The 24,387-nt window shown below is 29.3% G+C and overlaps 2 protein-coding genes across 2 annotated transcripts; both read left to right on the top strand.

The window, feature by feature from the left end:
- Window positions 1-1,620: 1,620 nt before the first annotated feature.
- LOC149510916 (cuscuta receptor 1-like) lies at window positions 1,621-9,630 on the top strand. The gene is made up of 8 exons (XM_089756329.1): window positions 1,621-1,981; window positions 2,149-2,307; window positions 2,402-2,557; window positions 2,963-3,028; window positions 3,113-3,187; window positions 3,687-3,842; window positions 4,036-4,182; window positions 7,281-9,630. Exons 1-8 carry the CDS (start codon window positions 1,621-1,623, stop codon window positions 9,539-9,541), a joined length of 3,381 nt encoding a protein of 1,126 aa, XP_089612455.1. The 3' UTR covers window positions 9,542-9,630.
- Window positions 9,631-20,806: 11,176 nt separating this feature from the next.
- On the top strand, window positions 20,807-24,133 carry LOC111279401 (cuscuta receptor 1-like). Its single transcript, XM_022866388.2, has 3 exons — window positions 20,807-21,046; window positions 23,266-23,389; window positions 23,508-24,133. Exons 1-3 carry the CDS (start codon window positions 20,807-20,809, stop codon window positions 24,131-24,133), a joined length of 990 nt encoding a protein of 329 aa, XP_022722123.2.
- The last annotated feature ends 254 nt before the right edge of the window (window positions 24,134-24,387 follow it).

The raw sequence follows: 24,387 nt of genomic DNA on the forward strand, positions 1-24,387 counted from the left end.
TTTTAATTAAGTAAATTTTATAATAAAAAAATAATAAATAAAATGAACAAAAAAATGAACCGCAGCATTGCTGGTATTATGCTAGTATTTATTAAAAATTTCAAATTATCTGTTAACTATTATATTGGTATAAAAGTTTTATTATAAATATAATTCCCAGAAGCAGCAGTGGCGTGATCAAAGATCTAAAAGGAGATAAGAGTTGAAGTCAAAAGTAATTATAAAGTGAAAAAAGAAAATGTAAAAGAGAGACATAAATGATAAATGTACGAAGCAAGACTAGCTGCGGGTCAAGCACTTCTATAATAATTGTACCATCCCTTGTCTGCTGCTTCTGGGAATTAATGCTTCTTCATTTGATTTTTTTTTTTTAAAGGGATCAAAGGAAATTGTGGGGAAATGGGGATGCATTGGGTTTGAAAGTTCGTTCAAAATGGGTCAAGCATTTCTGTAATAATTGTACCATCCCTTGTCTGTTTTCCATTGACACAAAAAAAATTATGTTAAAAAGGGTAGATTTGAACCTAATTATCCCTTTTTGCTAAGCGTATAGGATTTTTATTAAAACAGATAGATTCTATAATCAAATCTAAAAAATTAAAAAAACAAGTATAATAAATCTTCAAAAAATTCAAGATACGACATATGCTTATTTTGATAAGCAAACCCCCAACTTTTAGACTCGATTTAATAAAAATTCTCCATCATCAGGTTGATAGGTTTGCATTCCTAGACACTGGGGCGGTAACCATATTTGAAGATGAAACGGTCATCTATTAATCACAGAAAAACTTTTTTACATTTGCATCAAGGTTTCAATGAAATAAAGATTGTAATTTTTATTATAGTAAAGTTTAAGTTAATTTTATTCATAACAATTATTTTGAAAAAGACTTCAATGTTAATAAAAAATAGATAGATAAAAATTATTTAATATGTATTTTAATAAAAAAATCTCAATGAAAAAAAGTTTACTTTAATTAAGACTTCAAAATTGGTATGACAATTTAAAAAAAATTAGCCAATATTTTTTGTTTTTCCTTTTTTTTTATTTTTATCCTTTTATATTTTCTAATTTTTTTTGTTTTTATTTTTTTAATTAGATAAATTTTGTGAGAAAAATGTGGTCAATTGAAATATCGACATGGTTTTAATCCATTAGTTTTTTTTTATCTTTCATTTTTTATTTTTTTAATTAAGTAAATTTTATAATAAAAAAATAATAAATAAAAAGAACAAAAAAATGACCCGCAGCATTGCTGGTATTATGCTAGTATTTATTAAAATTTTCAAATTATCTGTTAACTATTATATTGGTATAAAAATATTATTATAAATATAATATATTAACTTTAAAGTTTAAAGAATACCGTAAGGACACTTTCGTAAAAAAAATGAAAAAAAAAATGAAATTAGAGAAAAAAGTGACAACTGGAAGCAGCTAGAATCCGTAGGCAAACCAAATTCAACGAAATTTACAGAAACTTTGGGTTCCTCGGGGCCTATATATGTAACAAAGCTAAAAGCATTTCCAAAGGCATAGAGCATAGATAAAGTAATTAACAGTTATATCAATTGAGTTAAGCTGATCTGAGCTGGGCTGAGTTTATTAAGATAATTATGGGGCCAAATTGGTTATTATGGGTAATGCTGACCGCGTTGGTTTTAGAAACAGGCTCGAGCTATGGGTGTTTGGAGCAAGAGAGACTTGCACACCAACATCTCGAACCTTTCTTCTATCATCTTCGTTATGGATCCAACTTAAGGGGGGAAGAGGTTTTAGACTGTTGTCGATGGAAGGCGGTTAAGTGCGACATCACTACTAGACGAGTGACTACACTCTTTCTAGGTTTTGGAACCCCAAACAGGTACTACTCGAACGAGAAATTGTATCTCAATGCCTCTCTGTTTCTTCCTTTCGAAGAATTGAGGAATCTTCATCTCCAGGGGAATGAAATAGCTGGTTGTGTTGAGAATGAAGGTTAATTCGTTGCATTTCATCTTCTTAATTGTTCCATAAATAAATAAATAAATATTGGCTTGCCCCCTTCTATTATCCTAGCCTAGGTGGCTTTGAAAGAGTCACTACTCACTAACTTTTTTCGTGCATATGCATTTAAAAACTCTTTCTCTTCTCTTCTCTTGCAGGTTTTGGAAAGCTATCCAAGTTGAAACATCTAGAGTTCCTTGACTTGAGTTTGAATGCCTTCAATGATAGCACTCTATCATCTTTGAGTAAAATTTCCAGTCTCAAGTCTCTAATTTTAGTAGGAAATTATTATCTTGAAGGATCAAACCATACTAATGGTAAAGTTAGAACATCATGTCTAATTCAATTGTAATCATCATATAACGATAAATAATTATACATTCACTGAAACTCTTTTGTTACTTGTAGCAGAATTTAAGTGGCTTGCAACTATGAGTGGTTTGGAAACCCTGGATTTAAGTTCTAATAATTTGATGAATAGCTTCTTGTTACACTTGGACGGTCTTTCATCTTTAAGAACTTTAATTCTTCAGAATAACACATTTCAAGGAATGGCTCTGATTCCAAGTAAGATTCTCTTGTCATATTATTGCTCATTCATTTTTTTTTTTTAGTAATTCATTTTTAGTAACTCTACAATAATTTTTTGATATTTTTTTTATATATCCTTATTTCAAAAAAAGTTTTTTTCCAAAATTCAAAGGAATATTATCCAAGTTCACTTGTAAGATATCATAATTAAATAAATTCATTGTACAAGCCCTAATAAAAATATGTCACATCACTTCAAAGAATTTAAAAAAAAAAACTTCAAATTATTAAATAAGCGATCAAATTAAGAAAAAAAATGTTAAAAAGTGTTTATTTAATTTTTTGCACTGAATGAATTTATATTTCATTTCGGTATTTACGCTAAATGAATTTATATTTCATATTGAGAAAAAATCTCTTCAATAACAAGTATTTTGGCAGGCCTTTCAAATCTAAAGATTTTGAATTTAAGACAAAATCAACTGAAGGGATCAATAGATATCAAAGGTAAAACTAAAATCTATAACTTTAAAGCAATTATTAATTAAATAAGTAGTCTCTAACGTAGTTTGATATGTGAAATCTATCCAGAACTTTGCCCTTTGAGCAATTTAGAGACTCTGGACATGAGTTACAATGAGGTGACTCAATTTGTGACTTCTAAAGGTATGGATTAAAATAAATTTTAATTTTTTATGTCATTAATTAGTCACAGATATTGGTCAACGATTTTAACGACATCAAAACAAAGCTTTTCCAATATTGATTTCTACTAATATTATTACACTTTTACAACTAAGGATGGTTATTTTGGGTTTTTTGGATTCAAATGTTTTAATTTTTCGTTATTTTAATTTGGATAATTTTGAGTTCAAATTATTTCATCTTCAACTCATTCGATGCTCATATCAAGGGTCAACTCATTTCAAGATTAAGTTAATGACTTTTAAATTCTTATCAAGTTGAATTTAGATGAATCATTCAAGTGAGGGTGATTAAGTTCGACTTGTTTATTGATGATTTATTGTAAATGATTAATTGATTGTACTATTAGTTTCATCAAATTCACTAATTATATCCACTAAGCCACTATGGTATATATTTACACCAAACTATGCAGTCGAACTACAACTAAATATTTATTGTTCACTCCTTTTCCTTGCAGAAAATAGATGCTTGAGGAAGCTAAAAAATCTCTATCTAGACGGTGTCTCCAACAAACAAAGCATTTCTCTTGCGTCAATCCTAGAGGCATTTTCATTTGTAAAGACCCTCTTTTTAAGAGATAACTCTAATTTAAACAAAACGTTCGTTACTCAAGGTTAGTTATGGTTGTGATTTTAAACAAAAATGTTAAATCAATTTATGTTCACTTTAAATGTTATTTCTTATCCTACATATACCTAATACATCCATACCATCTATACCTCCATCAATCATACTTACTATATATAGACTTCTTGTTCTAAATAGAGTGAGTATTTTTTCCCTTTTGGATGTCAATTGTACACCAGAGTTGCATATGTTGAGAAATGTGGAGCACCTATTCATGGATAATACACCTTTGGACATCAACTTTTTGCAAAGCATTGGCAACTTGACTTCTCTCAAAACCTTGTCTTTGTATAACTGCAGTGTGGCTGGCACTTTACCTACTAAAGGTAATAGAATTACATTTTAAGCATCGGCTCCTTCATTTTTTTACATCTGTTTTTTAATAACTACTATCTCTTTTTTTTTCTGTATTTAATATTAATTTTCTTTTTTTTTTCTTTTCTTTTTTTTTTTTGTTAAGCCAAAGTTTATTAAAGTAACCATGAGGCTACAAAACTAGCCAAGACTAAGAAAAAGAAAATCCAAAGTACCAATACATACCAATTTGAGAATCTAAAATCACCTTAATGATATCAAAGAAAAACACTCTACTAGCTAGCAGGAACAGACAAGAGCAACCAAAATTACAAACAAGAATCTCGGCCACCTATTAAAAAACTCACCACACTTTAGTTTTGCATGGTAATATAAACAACTAACTGTAGAAAGCAAGAAAAACGGTGTAAAAGCAACAGTCAGTTAATGATAAATTTAACCACACCAGGAAAAGAAACTTCTTATGACAACTACCAAACACTAACTGTTAACATTATCATTTAAGTCCCTTCGTTCCATTTCCATCAACTTACCAATAATAATTTCTTCATCACGTTCAAATGATAACGCGAGACGTTTCCCAAGATCCCAAGTTTTGATAACTTCTCTATGCAAAGAATTTACCTTTAGATTTCTTTATTTGAAATGCTATTATCTTTTTCAAGAATCATAGGAGAACCTAAGTACAAACTGGAATATTTGAAACCTTCTTCTTACTCCATTTTTTGTTTTTTGTTTTTAATTTTGTGACATTTCAGATTTTTCCTAGCTAAGTAATCAAAATGATCTTCAATATCTTCACAATTAACAACACACTCCTCATTTTCCTTTTTTTAAGTCACACTCTTCATATTGGATAGATTCTTTGTCTTTTTCCAGTGACTTTTTGTCCCTGACTACTCCCTCATCATTCCTATACTCAACCACTTCTACACAACTACCAATGCTATTAGACTATCTATTGTAGTTCTTTCTTCCTTGTTCACCATAGGATCAAGGCTCCAACTAGTTTCTTAGACTTGATTTGTATTAGGAATATTTGAAGACTCCCCACTACTAAAGGATTACTTAACATTATTCGAAGGATGAGCTTGTACTGGTTCATCTCCTAACTCCTTGGACTGAACATGGTTAGGTACCTCTACTATTTTGGTGAGGTTTTTTATTTTTCAAAAATTGTTTTAAAATTATTAAACCTTCCAATGTTGGTAAGATTATTTTTCATTTTTAAAAATTATTTTTCTTAAAATTTTTTATATTTTTAAATAAATAAAATAAAAATATAACTTAAAATTTTTGGCTTGGTTTGACTTAAAAAATGACTTGGCTCATGACTAGTGTAGCAACTTAGTTCTGCTCAGTGGCTTGACTTAGCAGTGTCTCAATAGGTGATGGATCTGGGGTCACACGCTATGGGCCAGGTTGGATCAGATTGATGCTCGGGAAATTAGGAATAGTCGTCAAAATTTGGAGGTTTCGTCGGAATAAGGAACTTCAATGCTTACTAGAAATGTCATGTCTAAAAATCTTGTCAGAGGTTGGAATCTTATAAAAAAATCATTAGGAATTGAAAAAAAGCCTAAAATTTGAACTTGAACTATAACTTTTTTCTCTTAAATTCTCCTTTGTAATTGTTGTGTGTTGATTGTGTAAACTTGTAGGGTATTTATAGGAGCCTAGTCCTAACTTGACAAGAATTCTTTTTTGATTAGAGATTAAACTTCTTTATTATCTAAGAACAAAAACTTTGAATTAATCTCTAAAAGAACCAATCAAAACCTTTTAAAAGTTCACATGAATTATCAACCAAAAAATATTTTCCAACAAACATTTTGATTTTTGTCTTTTTTATAAAGAAACAATAAAAATGAGATAAAAATCAAGATAAATAGATAAATAAGTAAGATAAAAATAAATATAAAATAAAAATAATGATAGATACAATTATAAAGGTAAAAAAACAAATAAAAATAAAAATATAATATAATATAAAATTAGACATTTGGGTTTTAAACATACTGAGTCCAATTAATTTAGATCTCGGACTAAATAGAAAATTTACAAACTAGACAAAGAGACTTTAATATGATTATAAGAAAAACCAAAAGAAACAGAAACTGAACTCTTTATTTAGCTAAAATCACCCTTTTTCTCTATTTTAAACTCCGACAAGCTCTTTTTATGGATTATAGAGGCATCTTCATCTTTTTGCAACACACCTTTAACCATTTCTGCATATGATTTGCAATTATTTAAAGGGACCTCAGACCTACTGCTAAATTCTCTAAACATGTTGAACGTGGTCTATAGCACCGGATAGTGCTTTGGTTTTGAAAAATCTAAGTTTATAACTATCAATCCAGATAAATTCAAAGCCACAAGTAAACCCTTAATATCATTGACATTCATAAAATTGATAAATCCATATCTTTGACCTTGAATATATTTTTTGGCATGAATGTACACATTGACAATGTCTAGGGATGACAAATTTATCCAAAATTTTCAGGTTTCAATGCATCTGTTTTTTAAATTGAGTTTTAGGTTGGGTCGAAGCCAAGTTTAAGGTAACACCATCTTGGTATATATAAAGAATATATTTTTTATTATTTATTTGATTATATATATTATATTAATAAAATTTTACTTAATATTTTAATTTAAAATATTAACTTAATAAAAATATTATATTATCATAATTAAGATATAATTTATTAGTAACAAATAATATTTTATTAATATTATACAAAAATTAAAATTATTAAATTAATTTCAAATCAAGTCGATTATAATTTATACATATATGGATTAGGTTGGGTAGAAAATAATGTTTTAATTTCAGATCGGTTTAAGTTGGGTGTAAATTTCATAAGGCCGGATTGGAGTCAAGGTAAGCAAAAACCTACCTAGACCTATTCCGTTGCCATCCCTAACAATGTCACACATAAATTTTCTTTTCTATCTTTCTTAAGCTTACAACAACTTTTTTACTATTTTATCTATAAACTATATATATATATATATATATTTGTGTGTGTGAAATTGTATCTTAATAAATAAAAAAAAAACAAAATTAAATTTGAATCCCCTCTTTATATATTTTTTTCAGGTTGGTGCCACCTAAAAGGTCTCGAAGAATTGAGTCTCAATGGAAATGGTCTACAGGGTGCAATTCCTTCATGCTTGGGTAACTTGACATTTCTTCGCTATTTCGATATCTCTAACAATCAGTTCACAGGAAATGTTGCCTCCACTGCTCTCACAAATCTCACAACGCTTAAATTCCTCTCCCTTTCAAATAATCAATTTCAAGTCCCAGTGTCATTCGAATCATTCGCAAACCACTTAAATCTTCAAATCCTTCTCAGCGATGGGAACAAGTTAGTCGTAGAACCAACATTTTTCCAAACTTGGTCCCCAAAATTTCAACTTAGGGTCTTGAGTTTGTCAAATTGCACAATAGAAGAACATGGGAATCCACAACTTCCTAACTTCCTCTATTACCAATATGACTTGAGATATGTTGATCTTTCATATAACAATTTTGGCCGAATAAGGTTCCCAGATTGGTTGGTAAAGAATAATACAAGACTAGAAGAACTTTACATGATGGATAGTTCTATTGAGGGTCATCTTTTCTTACCATCACACCCTAATTATAACATGACGGTACTTAAAGTATCAAATAATAAACTGCAACATCAAATTCCAACCAATTTATGCTCAGTTTTTCCAAATTTACAAGTGTTAATCATATCGCGAAATGCCTTCAAAAGTAATATTCCTCCTTGTTTGGGCGATATGAGGCAATTAACAATTTTGGACATATCCCACAATCAATTTTTTGGAGGAATACCTGAAGAGTTGGCCATGAGTTGCTCTTTAAGGTTCCTTAGACTTTCAAACAACAACTTGAGTGGCAAAATGTTTCCTGCAATATATTGCTCACCTGAGCTGAGAGGATTCTATTTGGATGGCAACAACTTTGATGGAGAGATGCCTCATTTTTCACCCTTCAGCTCTTCAGTGCTTCAAGCTTTATATTTAAGTGACAACCATTTTTCTGGGAAGCTGCCAATATGGTTGTGGAATTATACAAGTTTGTTGATACTTTCTTTGGCCAACAACCAATTCGAGGGTCCCATTCCCATTGAATTATGCAAACTGGTGAATCTTTATTTCTTGGATCTTTCTCAAAATCTTCTGTCTGGTACAACACCATCTTGCTCCAATTTACAGGATATAAAGCATGTACACTTGAGCAGGAATAAACTAAGTGGACCACTGTCACTTGCCTTTTATGGAAGCTCTTCATTAGTGACATTAGATCTGAGAGAAAACAACATCACTGGAAAAATTCCTGATTGGATCGACACACTACCGGCTCTGAGTGTCCTTCTGATGAAAGCAAATCAGTTCCATGGTGAAATTCCTGTGCAATTGTGCAAATTGCACTCATTAACCATCGTGGACCTTTCTCAGAATAAACTTTCTGGTCCTATACCTTCTTGTTTGAGTAATTTAACTCTTCAGCCAAGGGGTGAAAAATCTGATACAAGCATTCTCTCTTTTATGTTTACTATCGTTGAAGGAGTATTCGCAGAGATGGGGCAGAAAATATATGATCTCATAACGGATAAATGGAAGTATTTTGCAAACGAATTTCCTACATCACGTTTGCTTCCTTTGAACTACGCAGAAGTGATAGAGTTTTCAACAAAGAGAGCATCATACAATTACACGGGTAACATTCTTGACAGCTTGTCAGGAATTGATCTCTCTTGCAACCAATTGACAGGCATAATCCCACCTGAATTGGGAAATTTCATTGAAATCCGAGGAGTAAATTTGTCGCACAACAATTTAACTGGATCCATCCCCTCCACGTTCTCAAAACTCAAGCAGATTGAGAGTTTGGATCTTTCCTACAACAACTTAAACAGCAGAATCCCCCCTGAACTGACTGAGTTGTACTTTCTGGAGGTATTCACTGTTGCACACAACAACTTGTCTGGGCCTCTCCCAGACAGGAAATTTCAGTTTGGGACATTCGACGAGAGCAGCTACGATGGAAACCCTCTTCTTTGTGGACCTCCATTGAAAAACAGTTGTGGTGAAGGTGATTCACCAGAAACTCGAACTGCTTCACCTGGTGAAGATGAAGAAGATGGTTTTATAGACATGGTTGATTTCTACAGTAGCTTTGGGGTTTCCTATGCGGTTATATTGCTGGCAACTGGCATTGTACTCTACATAAATCCATACTGGAGACGGGCATGGTTTTATTTCATTGAAGAGCGGAGCACCGCTTGTTATTTCTTCATTGTGGACAATCTTCGTAGGTTGCCCTGCTTCAGAAGAAACATATAGCCCTGTGTATCTTCCATGATTCTAGAGCACTTCAAGTTCAAGGTTAGAATTTACCTCCTCTTGCTTCTTCTTCTTCTTCTTCTTCTTCTTCTTCTTCTTCTTCTTCTTCTTCTTGTGCCCCGAAAGTTTTAGGTTCAGACATTCTGTATGATAGGAGTGTGTCATCTCATGTTGGCATTGTCTTTGAATTTTGAAAACTGATGCTTGGTAAAATAATTGTCTCATTTTAAAATGCCCTTCGTATTTATTTATTTTGCATAAGTTTGGTTGTATCTGTGAATTTGTTTACAGCTTGAAGTCGGACTTTTTCAAATTGTGAAAATGGGGCTGGAATCAGATAAAGTGTTTATTAGCATCCTTTTGGTTGTGTCTGCTGACTGCAGGTAATAACATTAGGCATACACATAAACAAGCAACATGATTAACTTACAAATAAAACACAGAGATCCAAAGGATTTTGTTTGAGGTATTCAAAACTGCTCTTTCTTTATTCATATTCAGTTATGAAAATGTAAATGCAATTTCAAGGAAAACGTAAGTGAGAAGCCCACAGCAATACCTCTTTCTAACAAGGAAAACAGATCCACCATCTCATCAACACAGGATTGCTCTTTCTTTGGTCATTTTCAGTTATAGTTGTTATTAAATTCTGAGTCTCAGTCCTCGCCCTTTTAATCTTCGGCTTAATTTTTAGCCACTCGTCTACCCCAAGCTGTCCACACAGTATGGGGAATTTAGACCAAGTTGATTACTGGTAAAATTAAGAAATGGGTGATGTTAATATAAAAGCTTAAGCTTTTATTTCTGGTAATAGCTGCCGGCCTACTATTATTCCTAGGAGTTTTAATTCATCTGGATGATCGGAATTGGAAGATCTCACAACACTCCTACGTCCAAATTAACAACTGACACCAACGGTCAAAATATTGTTAATAACACCAACACTAACGTCTTGTTAGTTGCTTGTTACAAGCATTTGACCTGTAACTATTATGGAATCTGGTCATACCATACCATATATGATTTGATGACCAAGTTGCTAACTTCTAAAAATTTTAAAGCCTTTATATGCTTTGTCGATTAGTTTATCAAATAAAAAAATAATTAATATTTAATCTTCCTCATTTCTATTCACAATATAAAAGTGTTATTGCTATTGCAAATTTTGAGTTGCCTGAACAAAGGGAAAGAACTGAAACATTTAATCAATTAAGCAATTTTTAAACTTTAATTCAAACCAAGAATTGTTATGTCCAATAAAAGTTTTTTACTTTCTCGACTTTCCTAATATTCCTAACCATCAACTCAAACCTTAAGATAGGTGTTTTGATCATACTTCCTAGAAATGTGAACCAATGTTCTAGCTTATATAACAGAAGTATATGATTGATGGTACAATTAGCTTTGAACATTAAAGAAGGAAAAATCATTTCACGCCTCAAACTTAAAGATTTAGAACCTAATAATGCAGCATATTCGTGAGATGAATCTCACAAGCATTTAAGGCAGCAAATATCAAACTAAATCAAAATATCCAATAATCTCCAAAATGATACTTTACAAAATCTCAAATCTATAAAATTATATTCTTTGCAAGTTAGTTGAATAAACTAAAGTTCTTGCTAACAAATCTTTTAGAATCAATAATAAAATACTTACTTCAAAAGCAATACCAAACTAAAGACAGATGTTAATTTTGCTCATCCAAGTAGTTGTCAACATTAAGTCTCCCAAACACAAACACCGAAATCTAAAAAAGTAAAGAAAAATAAAAGAATGAGTACAACAACTCAACGAGTAACTGGCATCCCCTCAGTTGGATTAAGCATGCCACAAAACATTTAGGCCAAAACATGAACTAAATGATTTAAAAATATTTTGGGTAATCTTGTATTCACAAACATATTTTTAAAACCAAATTCTTAGATCACAAAACGAAATCAAATATCACAAAATTATAAATTTACTTAGTCTCTCATAACACACTATGACCACACTTAACCCTTTGGCATAAGTCAGAATCAAATTTCTCTTCTAGTGCAATGGGATAGAAATATATCAAAAGTAGCTAGATCATTGCACTGACAATCATAATTAACCAGTTACTACAATGGGGCAGAATAAAAATCACAATAATCCCTTTAGTAAAATGAGACAGAAGTATATCACCGATGGTACAGTGAATAAAAATTACTATTATCAATTGGTGGCATGGTTCGAAATTGGTATCAATATTAAAAATATATGTCAACATGGCCAACAATTAACTCCCATTGGCATGGTCAAAACATAGTTATACTAGGAGACAAAAGCCAAAATATATTTTCAGATTACCCAACATATACAAATTCAATATTTATAAATTTTCTCAAAATATAATCCATAAAAAGTAAAATTCCATAATCATTCCAAAGCAAAATTTCATATTTCGACAAACAATGGATATATAAATATATTATTACGAAATCATATTCAAAAATCAAAATAATATCAAACCATATTCAAAACTCATAACAAAGAAATCATATATATATTTTGCATGCTCAACTTGATTTACAAAACAAATGGACAAAATAATATATATTATATATTTTAACTCTAAATATATTGAGGTTGAATTTTTGGGACATAAAAACCAAAAGGATATCAAGTCACTTACTTGATGCGCTAAACCGAAACTTAAGCAACAAATCACTCAATTCTCTTAATATCCTAATAATTCAAGAAATATTAAAAAAATCAAAATTTAACCTGAAAACATAAATTTAATAAGGCAAACCTTCTTTGGGTCATCCTAAGAAAATTGGGTTGTGTGGCAACCTTTTCGATAATTCGATACTATTTGAAAATATTTTCTTTTAGCATATAAAACAAATTTTTTTTAATATAGTAAAATGCCTAGAATTGAGTATATAAATATGAAATTAAGGATTAAAACATAAAAATCAGTAGCAATATAAATTTTTACAAATATTTAATTTTTAACATTTAATAGTAATAATTTTTTTTTGTAAATCTTAATATAATTCAACGGCCCTTTAACAATACTAATAACATGAAATTAACACAATAAAAATATATTAAAATAAATAAAAATTTATTAAAAACAATATAACTAAAATTCAAATAATTTATAACTAAATATATCAAATATTAGTCGAAAATAATTTTAAAATAATTAAAAATGAGAATTTATAAATTCTAAAATTTTCACATTCTATGATCATTTGACTTATTTTGAGCCATAAAAATTTGAACATTCTACAGTTCCTAATAATAAAGGGAAGCATAATTTTAAAGTAGGAATGTAATACTACAACCTAGAATTTTGTTTCAGCAAAAATAATTTTTAGAAGCTTAAGTTTCGAAGACCAAATCTTGGTAAATTATCACAAATAAACCAGATTTTCTAGGTTTCAGATTCATAAAGCCTACTTGGAGACTTTGATTCTCTTACCCTATAAATCATCTTAACAAACTAATCTACCACTAGAAAGTTCACATTTTGTTCTGTCAATAAAGAATTCTGACGGTTTAAAGTTGGACATTTGTAATTATCATAAACCCAAAAACTAAAAATTTGAAACACTAAATTCTCCTAATTTATTCTTCTAAATGAAGTGCCACACATACTATTAGAAAGGTCTTGAAGAGACCTTTCCATTGGTATCCACAATTTCATCGGATTGTCACCGAAAAGTCGCGAGAATTTTTTTTTTTGAAGTTGAAAAAATATAAAATTATGGGTTGGGATTTATAAAAAATTACATAAAACATGAAATTTTCAAGAGTTTTAAGCTAAATCTTACCTTAATCAGTGATTTCTAGATTTGATTTGCCCTATCTCTTCTTCTCTTCTTTTTCTCGAGTGTGTCTTAAAGTTTTTCCTTTTTTTTTTTCTCTTAGAAAAACTATAGAAGGAATACTAGCAAAGTTTTTCTTCTATTTTCTTTTTTTTTTAATGATGATACTCATGGGCTGGGTCATCAATCAGGCTATAATCACTTAGGCTTAGGTATTACAGATCATATTTGGTGATTTTGCTAACAGTAAAGTTTTATATGTAAGATAGTCCTCACCGTTAGACAAAAGAAATAGTCCTTTGTTTTTAATAGGAAATTATTTCCTATCAAGTTTTGCTATGCTATAACTATCAACAAAAGTGAATAACAGTTCCTTGATATCATTGGACTATATTTACCAAAATCTATTTTAACACATGACCAACTTTATGTTGCTCTTTTTATAGTTACATCATGACAAGGCCTAAACATTCTGTCAATGCTATTCTTTGAGTTATTATTGTGATTTTCAAATGGTGCTTTAATGTTAAAGAAGTTGTAGATAGCTTCATATCCTATCCATGACTTTAAGTTATAGCTTCATATCCTATCCATGACTTTAAGTTTGCACCTTACATTATTCTTAATTATAGAATTAGTTGCAACAGGTACACCATTTAATATGCTTAGCCATAAATTCTAAACAAATTATTTTAAGGTTTTTTAGACATAATCTGCCCTTACATTTTTAATTTTGTAGATGTAATTGAAGTTGTTGCATCTATTACACCAGTATCAAAAGTTCATTTAAATTATAGAGATGATGAGGTTGACAAAAGATATATCTACATTCATGATGCAAGGTATGCAATGAGGGTAAAAGACATCTAATGTACCATGCATATATATAAATTCTAATATACATTTTTTTTATTGATTTGATTTTCTATAGTATGCTTATCATTAGTTTTTACATTCGCTTGAATGAATATTAAACCAAATCTTGTCTAAGTGATTTTTATTTTTTCCCTACTTAACACATCAAATTTAACCTTCTACTATTAATTTTGAATATTCCTTACAAAACTCATTAAAAATATATTATAGGTATTTTATATATTGCCTCATTGTCATCTACAAAAGTCTATATTGATTTAGAGATTTTAGTCACTACTCACTACTCAACTAAAAATGTGCGCATATTATTATATTTTATGTTTACTACTCAAATTTACATTATATATAAATATATATATATATATATTTATTTTTAAAGAATATATTTTATTTATATATTTAATGATTAACGATATATGCTCATCGAAATTATGAATAATAAACTTATTTTTTATGTGTTGGTTTTAATGATTAATTTTTTAAACAAAATTTAATTAAAGATAGTTATTACAAATAATTTTTTAAATTAAAGTACACTTGCTCTATACTAATCAATCGTGCCCGTAATGAAGTGCGGGTCTTCCACTAATAATATTGAAGGATAGACAAAAATCTCACACAATTCCCATTATCTCTATTAAATAAAATTATACTGAAACATGTTAAACTCATGATCTTCCATATTTCAACCACAATCTGGTAATTGGATAAAAACAGTATTTAAGTGCCCAATCCACAATTTTGTAGAAATGTACTTTTAGACGAAATGAATTGATAAGAAATTGTTTTTCAATAATGTTTTAAAAATTGGATCGCATATTTAGTTAATTCGTTCAATCAATTTTTTTTCTTTTTTTTGAGCAAATTAAGTTTATTCAATCAGTTGAACAGAGAAGTGATGCTATGTGATAGCCTTATTGGTCTAGACTATAGATCAATATATGGAATCTGACCAGATGAAAGAAGGATGAAAATTTGGAAAATTTGTAAGAATTGAACCCTATTAACAACCTGACATGACGTGGGCATAGATAAGATTTTTCAAATCTAATTAGTCCAGTTAGTATTATTATTTTATTAATGAAGTTTTTTTTATTAAAACTTCATTTTATAATATAATTTAAAATATTAATACATAAATAATTTTTAATTTTAAAAAATAAACAGTCTAAATAAGCGAGTCTAACTCAAATTCAAAATTGACATTCTTAGATATCGATCATATTTAATCCAAATTCAAACTAATCTATGAAAACTTTTACTTAGAACCGGCAAGTTCACAATAACAAAAAAGTACATTGTTTATTTTCTAAATTTAAAAAAAGAATTACAATAAAAGTTCACTGTTTATCTTCTAAAATTTTGGAAAAATTACTATATTTAATAGTGAAAATTATACTGTGATAGAAATTTGTTATAACTAATTTGTACTTTTGAATTTAACTGTTACGAAATAGTTAAATTCAAGATTTTCTTGAATAAATATCAAGTTCACCATTGAGTTAACTTTCTATGGGTTGGGAAAAGTTGAGTCAATTAGCTCTAGCTTTTAGACAATTTATGTCGTTCTTGGTTCATAAATTTAGCATTCTGTTTTTTCTTTTTCCTTTTTTTCACTTTATAATTATTTTTAACTTCAAGAGGTCTTTCTGTTTCTACTTTTAGATATTTAATCATACCACTACTGATGGGAATCGCTATGTCATTTGAGGTTTTTTCTTTTTAAAAGAAGATCAAAGGAAATTGTGGGGAAAGGTGGCTGCAATTGGATTTGAGTAATAACCCAATTTCTCCTTTATAAAAAAAAAAAAAAGAAAAAAAAAGTTCAATCAAAGAGAATTTTGCAATCCAAATTTCATGTCCGGTACAAGGTAGAACAAATTGCTTATCTGCAGTTCTTTTAATTAATACTTTAATGGATTGATTCACTAAAAATATTTCTGAATAAATTTTGGAATATAAGTTGGTTTATAAATTATGTGAATAGTCGGTCAACAGACTACTTAGGAACTTTCTTTGGTCTTTCGTTGGTGATTTGTTTTTTCTTCTTTCTGTTTTGATAAAGACGTTTAACTAGCTCTGAAAACGTACGTTGAGCACTCTTTTGTTTCTGTAATTAAATGCTTACACATTTGATAACGAACAAACTACCTAATTAATTTGATAGGTTCCATTCATCTTCAAATTATTTCCTTTAGAAGTTCCAGTCAACATTTTTTGGTGAAGAAAAGTTGAGCATTATTTTCTTTTTTGCTTAAGGTTATAAAGAAAGAGTAAAATTAATATTATGTCTCCGTTTGGATTGCACTGCAACTTCAGTGAATTGTAATTAAATTTATCACATCACCAGTTGAATTCAAATACTAATTCTAATACAATCAAATCAGCATAAATTTTTCATTAATTTTTTTTTCAATCATAGTTATAATATCTTTTTTTTTTCAATCGTAACTATAATAACTTTTATTACTATTTTTAATCTCATCACAGTTAATCTCACTAACCCATAAAGCATATGTAACTCTAGTGACAACAGGAAGCATGTTATAATTCACAAGTTGATAAGTAAGAATTTCTTGACAGATAAAAGGAAAAATTGTGAGGTTGAAATATGACTAGTATTTAATGATTTCTTACAATATATAAAAAGCGTGTTGTAATTCATAGGTCAGTAGGTAATAATTTCTTGACATTTAATGATTGATGTGTCTATACGTGATAATTTTTTGACTTGGCATGTGGTTTGGAATGATATTTTATGGAATTTTGGGCTTTCATTCAATTGTTTCTTTTTCACAATGAGTATGATTTAAAAAGAATTTAAAAAAAAAAAAAAGGAGTTTGAATTTGAACTTGGGTGTTTTATTTAATTTAGACTTCTAGTTTAATGTGGTAAAGACGGAGTAAAAAATGAAAAAAATTGTGGAAATTTTAATATATCAAGTATGAAGCAGAGGCCGAATGAGAGAAACTTTGGGTTCCTCGGGGCCTATATATATATATATAACAAATTTAAAGAAACTTTAGGTTTGTTCATTTCTCTTAAAAAAAATTTTCAATCCAAGGGGAATTTTGCAATTCAAATTCCATGGCCGGCACAAGGCATACACAAATTGCTTATCTGCAATTCTTTTAATTATTACTTTAATGACTTGATTCACTAATCTCTAACCGAAATTTTTTCTGTATAAATTTAGGAATATAAGTTCGTTTATGAATTATTTGAATAGTCAATCAGTAAACGACCTTTGAACTTTCCTTGATCTTTCCAGGGTGATTTAGTTTTTCTTCTTTCTCTTTTGATGAAGACGTTTATCTACCTCTGATTGACAACTTTTGTTCTCGTAGTAAAGATGGAAAAGACAAAAAAAAAAAAAGATTATACATTTGATAATTTCTGGACATATAATAAAAAAAATTGTGAGCTTGATTTATGTCCACTATTTAACGGTTGATGTTTCGTTACGTAATAATTTCTCGACTTGGCATGCAGTTTGGAATGAGATTTTATGGAGTCTTAACAGGCCAAATACTTTGAATTCTAGAGAAACTCGGGTTACTCGAGGCATATATATAAAAATAAATATGTATATATATATATAACAAAGCTAAGATCATTTCCAAAGGTATAGAGCATAGATACAGACGTAATTAACAGCTTTATCAAGTGATTGAAACAATTATGGGGCCAAAATAGTTGTTAAGAACACCAGCACTTGGCATCTTGTTAGTTGTTTGTTACAAGCACTTGACCTTATAAAATATTACTATTTCTATAACTATTATGAATGTCTTTCTAGTTTCTAGAAACAGAAGATATTAATTAATTAATTCTCCTTCATCTATGAGTATGAGATATAATATTGAAGGATACACAAAAATCTCACACATTTCCCATGATCTCTATTAAATAAAATTATACTGAAATAGATCATGTTAGAACTCATGATCTTCCATATTTCTACCAAAATCTGGTAATTTGATAAAAATAGTATTACAGTACCCAATCCACCATTTTTGTAGGAATGTACTTTTAGACGAAATGAATTGATAAGAACATGTTTTTCAATAATGTTTGAAAAACTGGATCTATTTATTTAATTCGTTCAATCATTTTTTTCCTTATTTTTGAGCAAACTAAATTTATTCAATCAGTTGAATGAAGAAGTGATGCTGTGTGATAGCCTCATTGATCTAGACTTTGGGCCTGATCAGATGAAAGAAGGATGAAATTTTGGGGAGTTTGTAAGAATTGAAGCCCCATTAACAACATGACATGATTTGGGCTTAGATAAGATTTTTCAAATCTAAATAATCGAGTTAGTGATATTATTTTATTAATAGTTTTTTATTAAAATTTTATTTTGTAATATAATATTTTTTAATTAAGAAAAAAGGCCTTAAAGTAAGCGAGTCTAACTCAAATTTAAAATGTCAATGAGATTTTGGCTTAGTGATAAGGAGAAAGCTCTAAAATCTTGAGATTCTAGATTTAAGTCCTATTATTTGTGAGTTTGGTTGTTTAATTAAGTTCTAGTTAATTAGTTAATTATTTAATGATATAATAATTCATTATATAAATATAATATTTAATTATGAGTATAATTTCAAAGTTAAATCCACAATTGACATTCATAAATATGGATCATATTTGATCGAAATTCAAACTAATCCATGAAAACTTGGAACTGGCAAGTCCACAATAACAAAAAAGTACATTGTTTATTTTCTAAATTAAAAAAAAATTACAATAACAAAAAAGTTAACTATTTATTTTCTAAAATTTTGGAAAATTTACTATTTTTAATAGTGAAAATTGTAGTGTGATAAAAAATTGTTATAACTAATTTGTTTTTTTTTTAATATTTAAATGTTAAGAAAAAGTTAAATTCAAGATTTTGTTGAATAAATACCAAGTTACCATTGAGTTAACTTCCCATGGGTTGGGAAAGTTAGCTCTAGCTTTTAGACAATTTATTTTAGACATTAACCTTGCTTCATAAGCATTCTGTTTTTTCCTTTTTCTTTTCTCTTTATATTTATTTTTTACTTCAAAAGGTCTTTCTCTTTCTATTTTTAGATAATTAATCATACCACTACTGATGGGAATTGCTATGTCATTAGAGGTTGCTTCTTTTTAAAATAAGATCAAAGGAAATTGTGGGAAAAGTTGGCTGCATTTGGATTTGAATAATAACCCAACTTCTCTTTTTTAAAAAAAAAAAAAAGCTCAATCAAAGAGAATTTTGCAATCCATATTTCATGTCCGGTACAGGGTAGAAGAAATTGCTTATCTGCAATTCTTTTAATTACTACTTTAATGGATTGATTCACTAATTTCTAACTAAAAATATCTCTGAATAAATTTTGGAATATAAGTTGGCTTATGAATTATTTGAATAGTCGGTCAATAGACTACCTGTGAACTTTCTTTGGTGTTTCGTTGGTGATTAGTTTTTTCTTCTTCCTCCTTTGATAAAGACGTTTAAGAACCTGTGAAGACTTACGTTGACTACCTTTTGTTCTCGTAGAAAAGTAAAGATGGAACAGAAAAAAAAAAAAAGAAAAAAACATATGTTGAGCACTCTTTTGGTTCCGTAATTAAATGCTTACACGTTAGATAACGAACAAACTACCTAATCAATTTGATAAGTTCCTCTCATCTTCAAATTATTTCCTTTAAAAAAATCCAGTTAAGCATTATTATAGTTTCACCTTAAAGTTCTAAAAAAAGAGTGAAATCAACATGAAGTAACCCCAGTGACAACAGGAAGCGTGTTGTATTTCATAGGTCGATAGGTAATAATTTCTTGACTTGGTACGTAGTTTGGAATGATATTTTATGGAGTTTTGGGCTTTCATTTAATTGTTTCTTTTCCACAATGAATATGATTTAAAAAGAATTAAAAAAAAAAAAAAAAGGAGTTTGAATTTGAACTTGGGCGTTTTATTTTATTTAGACTTCTAGTTTAACGTGGACAAGAAAGAGTGAAAAATGAAAAAAAATTTGGAAATTTTAATATATCAAGTATGAAGCAGAGGCCGAATGAGAGAAATTTTGGGTTCCTCGGGGCCAATATATATATATATATATATATATATATATATATATATATATATATATATAACAAATTTAAAGAAACTTTAGGTTTGTTCATTTCTCTTAAAAAAAGTTCAATGGAAGGGGAATTTTGCAATTCAAATTCCATGGCCGGCACAAGGCAGATACAAATTGTTTATCTGCAATTCTTTTAATTACTACTGTAATGGCTTGATTCACTAATTTCTAACAGAAAATTTTTCTGTATAAATTTAGGAATATAAGTTCGCTTATGAATTATTTGAATAGTCGGTCAGTAAACTACCTTTGAACTTTCTTTGATCTTTCCATGGTGATTTAGTTTTTTTCCTTTCTCTTTTGATGAAGACGTTTATCTACCAGTGATTGACAACTTTAGAGGAACTCGGGTTCCTCGAGGCCTATATATATAACAAAGCTAAGATCATTTCCAAAGGTATAGAGCATAGATACAGAGGTAATTAACAGTTACAACAAGTGAGCTGAGCTGAGTTTATTGAGACAATGATGGGGCCAGAATGGGTGTGGGTAATGATGAGTGTGTTGGTTTTAGGAGCAGGGTTTAGTGATGGGTGTTTGGAGCAAGAGAGACTTGCACTCCTACAGCTCAAACCTTTTTTCAATGATCTTCAGTATTTACCCTCCTGGACGGAGGAAGTGGGTTCAGATTGTTATCGATGGGAATTGGTTGAGTGCAACATCACCACTAAACGAGTCACTGAACTCTCTTTAAACTGGAAGACATCGGTAAATCAGAAATGATATCTCAATGCCTCTCTGTTTCTTCCATTTGAAGAACTGAGGAGTCTTTATCTCCGAGTTAATGAAATAGTTGAGAATGAAGGTTAATTAGTTGTATTTCTTCTTCGTAATTTATAGTACCATAAAATAAATAAATAAATAAATAATGGCTTAATTCCTATTATCCGAGATGGCATTGGATGAGACACTACTCACTGACTTGTTTTATGCATGCAATGCGTTTAAAAACTCGCTTCTCTTCTCTTGCAGGTTTTGAAAAGCTACCCAGGATGAAACATCTAGAGATCCTTGATTTAAGCTATAATCATATTGAAAGCCCCCGGTCCTCCCATGGTATATACATTATTGACAACCTCTCTATTAAGTTCCTAATCCTTGGTCAACTACACATGAAGTTCTCATCATGTTCATGTTCTATTCAAGCTCAATTTTGCGAAATCTCTAGATGTTTAAAGCAATTAACTAATGAAATAATCTCTCATGTAATTTGATGAGGGAAATCTTCTCAAAATTTTGCACTTTGAGTAATTTAGAGAGTTTAGACATGAGTTTCAATGGGGTAAATCAATTTGTGACTTCTAAAAGTACAAATTAAAATAAATTTTAATTTTCAACATCATTCATTAGTCATATATATATTTTTTATGAATAGCTTCTTGTTACACTTGGACGGTTTTTCATTTTTAAGAATTTTAATTATTTCAAACAATAAATTTCAAGTAATAAATTTTGATTCAAAGTAAGATTCCTTTGCCTTATTATTGCCTCTTCATTTTTTTTAATAATTTGATACAGGTATGAATTTAGGATTTATGCTCTTGTGGGGATAAATTGATAAGTAATATTTATTTACACTATTTTATTTAAAATTATTATAACTTAAAATAAGTTTCATTATGTTATAATGTCAAATACTTTTAGAAATATAAAATAATAAAATATTAATTTGCATAAAAATTAAAAAAAGTATAAAAAATCAATTTTATATAAAAAAAACTCTCTACAATAAATTTTTTGACATTTTTTCATATATCCTTGTTTCAAAAAATATTTTTATCCAAAATTCAAAAGAATATTATCCAAGTTCACATTTAAGATATCATAATTAAATAAATTAATTGTACAAGTAGAAATAAAAATATGTCACATCACTTAAAAGAACTTAAATAAAAAAATTCAAATTATCAAATAAGCTTATTTGATCAAACTAAGATAAAAAAAATGTCACAAAGTGTTTATTTAATTTTTTTTTCACTAAATGAATTTATATTTCATTTCGCTGTTAACACTAAATGAATTTATATTTCATTTTTCACAAGTTGTTTTTTCTTTTTTTTACAAAGTTGATTGATTACTAAAAAATAATTCTTTTTTTTTTATTATAATTTTCCTTTTTTTAAGTTCTTTTTAATTTTTTTTAAAAATTTGTTTGAAGTTAATTTTCACTAATGTCAAAAGAAGTTATTATATTAACCACCAATAATAATTTTATATTTATATTATGATCCATTACTTTATTCAGTTACTTTTTTATTTTGTTTAAATGTATTTTTAAGATTACTAATTACATTTGTTTAAAGACAATAATGGAGGTTGCACGAGGTTAGATTGACATACAATAGGTTGTACAAAATTGCTAGAGCAAGAAAGAATAAGGAAAATTAAAAAAAATAAAGAAGTTAACTAAAATATTAAAAAACCTCTGAGATTTGAATATATCCACTAAGTTTTTAGCCAAACACATATGCTAAGCATATCTTTGTTCTCTGTTTCTCCTTGCAGAAAATAGATGCCTGAGGAACTTAAAAAGTCTTTATCTGGACGGTGTCTCCACCAAACAAAGCCTTTCCCTTGTATCACTCCTGAAGCCATTTTCATCTGTAAAAACCCTCTTTTTAAGAGCTAACTCTCATTTAAACAAAACAGTAGTTACTCAAGGTGAGTTGTGACTGTGATTCTAAACAAAAATGTTAAATCAGTCTATAATCATTTATATGATGCATTTGATACGATGCTATTATTTACTTCTTGTTCTACATAAAGGGAGTAATTTTTTTCACTTTTGGATGTCAACTGTACGCAGAGTTGCATGTGTTGAGTAATGTGGAGGACCTAATCATGGATAGTACTCCTCGGGACATCAGCTTTTTGGAAAGCATTGGTATCTTGACTTCTCTCAAAACCTTGTCTTTGTATGATTGCAGTCTGGCTGGATCATGGATAGTACTCCTCTGGACATCAGCTTTTTGGAAAGCATTGGTATCTTGACTTCTCTCAAAACCTTGTCTTTGTATGATTGCAGTCTGGCTGGCACTTTACCTACCCAAGGTAATATAATTACTGGTTATGAAGTGATTCTCTAACACTCCATCAGCTCTTTCATTTTATTACATCTTTTTTTTTTAATTTTTAAGAACTCATATCTCTACAATTTTTTTTTTCACAGGTTGGTGCTATCTAAAGAGTCTTGAAGAATTGAGACTCAATGGAAATGCTCTAGGGGGTGCAATTGCTTCATGTTTGGGTAACTTGACATTTCTTCGCTTCTTGGACATCTCTGACAATCACTTCACAGGAAATGTTGCCTCCACTTCCCTCACAAATCTCACAATGCTTAAATTCCTCTCCCTTTCAAATAATCAATTTCAAGTTCCAGTGTCATTCAATTCATTCGCAGACTACTCAAATCTTAAAATCCTTTTCAGCAATGGAAACAAGTTAGTAGCAGAACCAACAGTTTTCCAAACTTGGGCCCTAAAACTTCAACTCAAGGTCTTCAGTTTGTCAAATTGCACAATAGAACATAGGAAATTACAACTTTCTAATTTCCTCCACTACCAGTATGACTTAAGATACATTGATCTTTCGTATAACAATTTTGGTGGAATTAGATTCCCTGATCGGTTGGTAGAGAATAATACAAGATTAGAAACACTTTTCATGACAGACAGTTCTATTGTGGGTCCATTTTTCTTACCATTAGAAGCTCATGATTACGTGAGGACAATTGACATATCCAACAATAAAATGCATCATATTCCAACCAATTTTTGCTCAGTTTTTCCAAATTAAGAGGAATTGTCAATGTCCCAAAATGCCTTCAAAAGTAATATTCCTCTCTGTTTGGGTGGCATGATGTATTTAGCAAAATTGGACGTGTCCCACAATCAGTTTTTTGGAGGAATACCTAAAGAATTGGGCATGAGTCGTTCATTAGAGTTGCTTAAACTTTCAAATAACAATTTGAATGGAAAAATGTTTCCAGCAATATATCTGGATGGCAACAACGTTGATGGAGAGATATCTCATTTTTCATCCATTAGCTC

This window comes from Durio zibethinus, chromosome 27 (genome assembly GCF_047325235.1).
Source record: "Durio zibethinus cultivar Kanyao isolate XHJ-2024 chromosome 27, ASM4732523v1, whole genome shotgun sequence".
In the NCBI taxonomy this organism is placed as follows: domain Eukaryota; kingdom Viridiplantae; phylum Streptophyta; class Magnoliopsida; order Malvales; family Malvaceae; genus Durio; species Durio zibethinus.

Coding starts and splice junctions, on each gene's coding strand:
- LOC111279401 (XM_022866388.2), top strand. CDS start 20,807: ATGGGGCCAGAATGGGTGTGGGTAATGATGAGTGTGTTGGTTTTAGGA. Junction 21,047..23,265: donor CTTTAAACTGGAAGACATCG/GTAAATCAGAAA, acceptor GTATGATTGCAG/TCTGGCTGGATCATGGATAG. Junction 23,390..23,507: donor TGGCACTTTACCTACCCAAG/GTAATATAATTA, acceptor TTTTTTTCACAG/GTTGGTGCTATCTAAAGAGT.
- LOC149510916 (XM_089756329.1), top strand. CDS start 1,621: ATGGGGCCAAATTGGTTATTATGGGTAATGCTGACCGCGTTGGTTTTA. Junction 1,982..2,148: donor TGGTTGTGTTGAGAATGAAG/GTTAATTCGTTG, acceptor CTTCTCTTGCAG/GTTTTGGAAAGCTATCCAAG. Junction 2,308..2,401: donor AGGATCAAACCATACTAATG/GTAAAGTTAGAA, acceptor TACTTGTAGCAG/AATTTAAGTGGCTTGCAACT.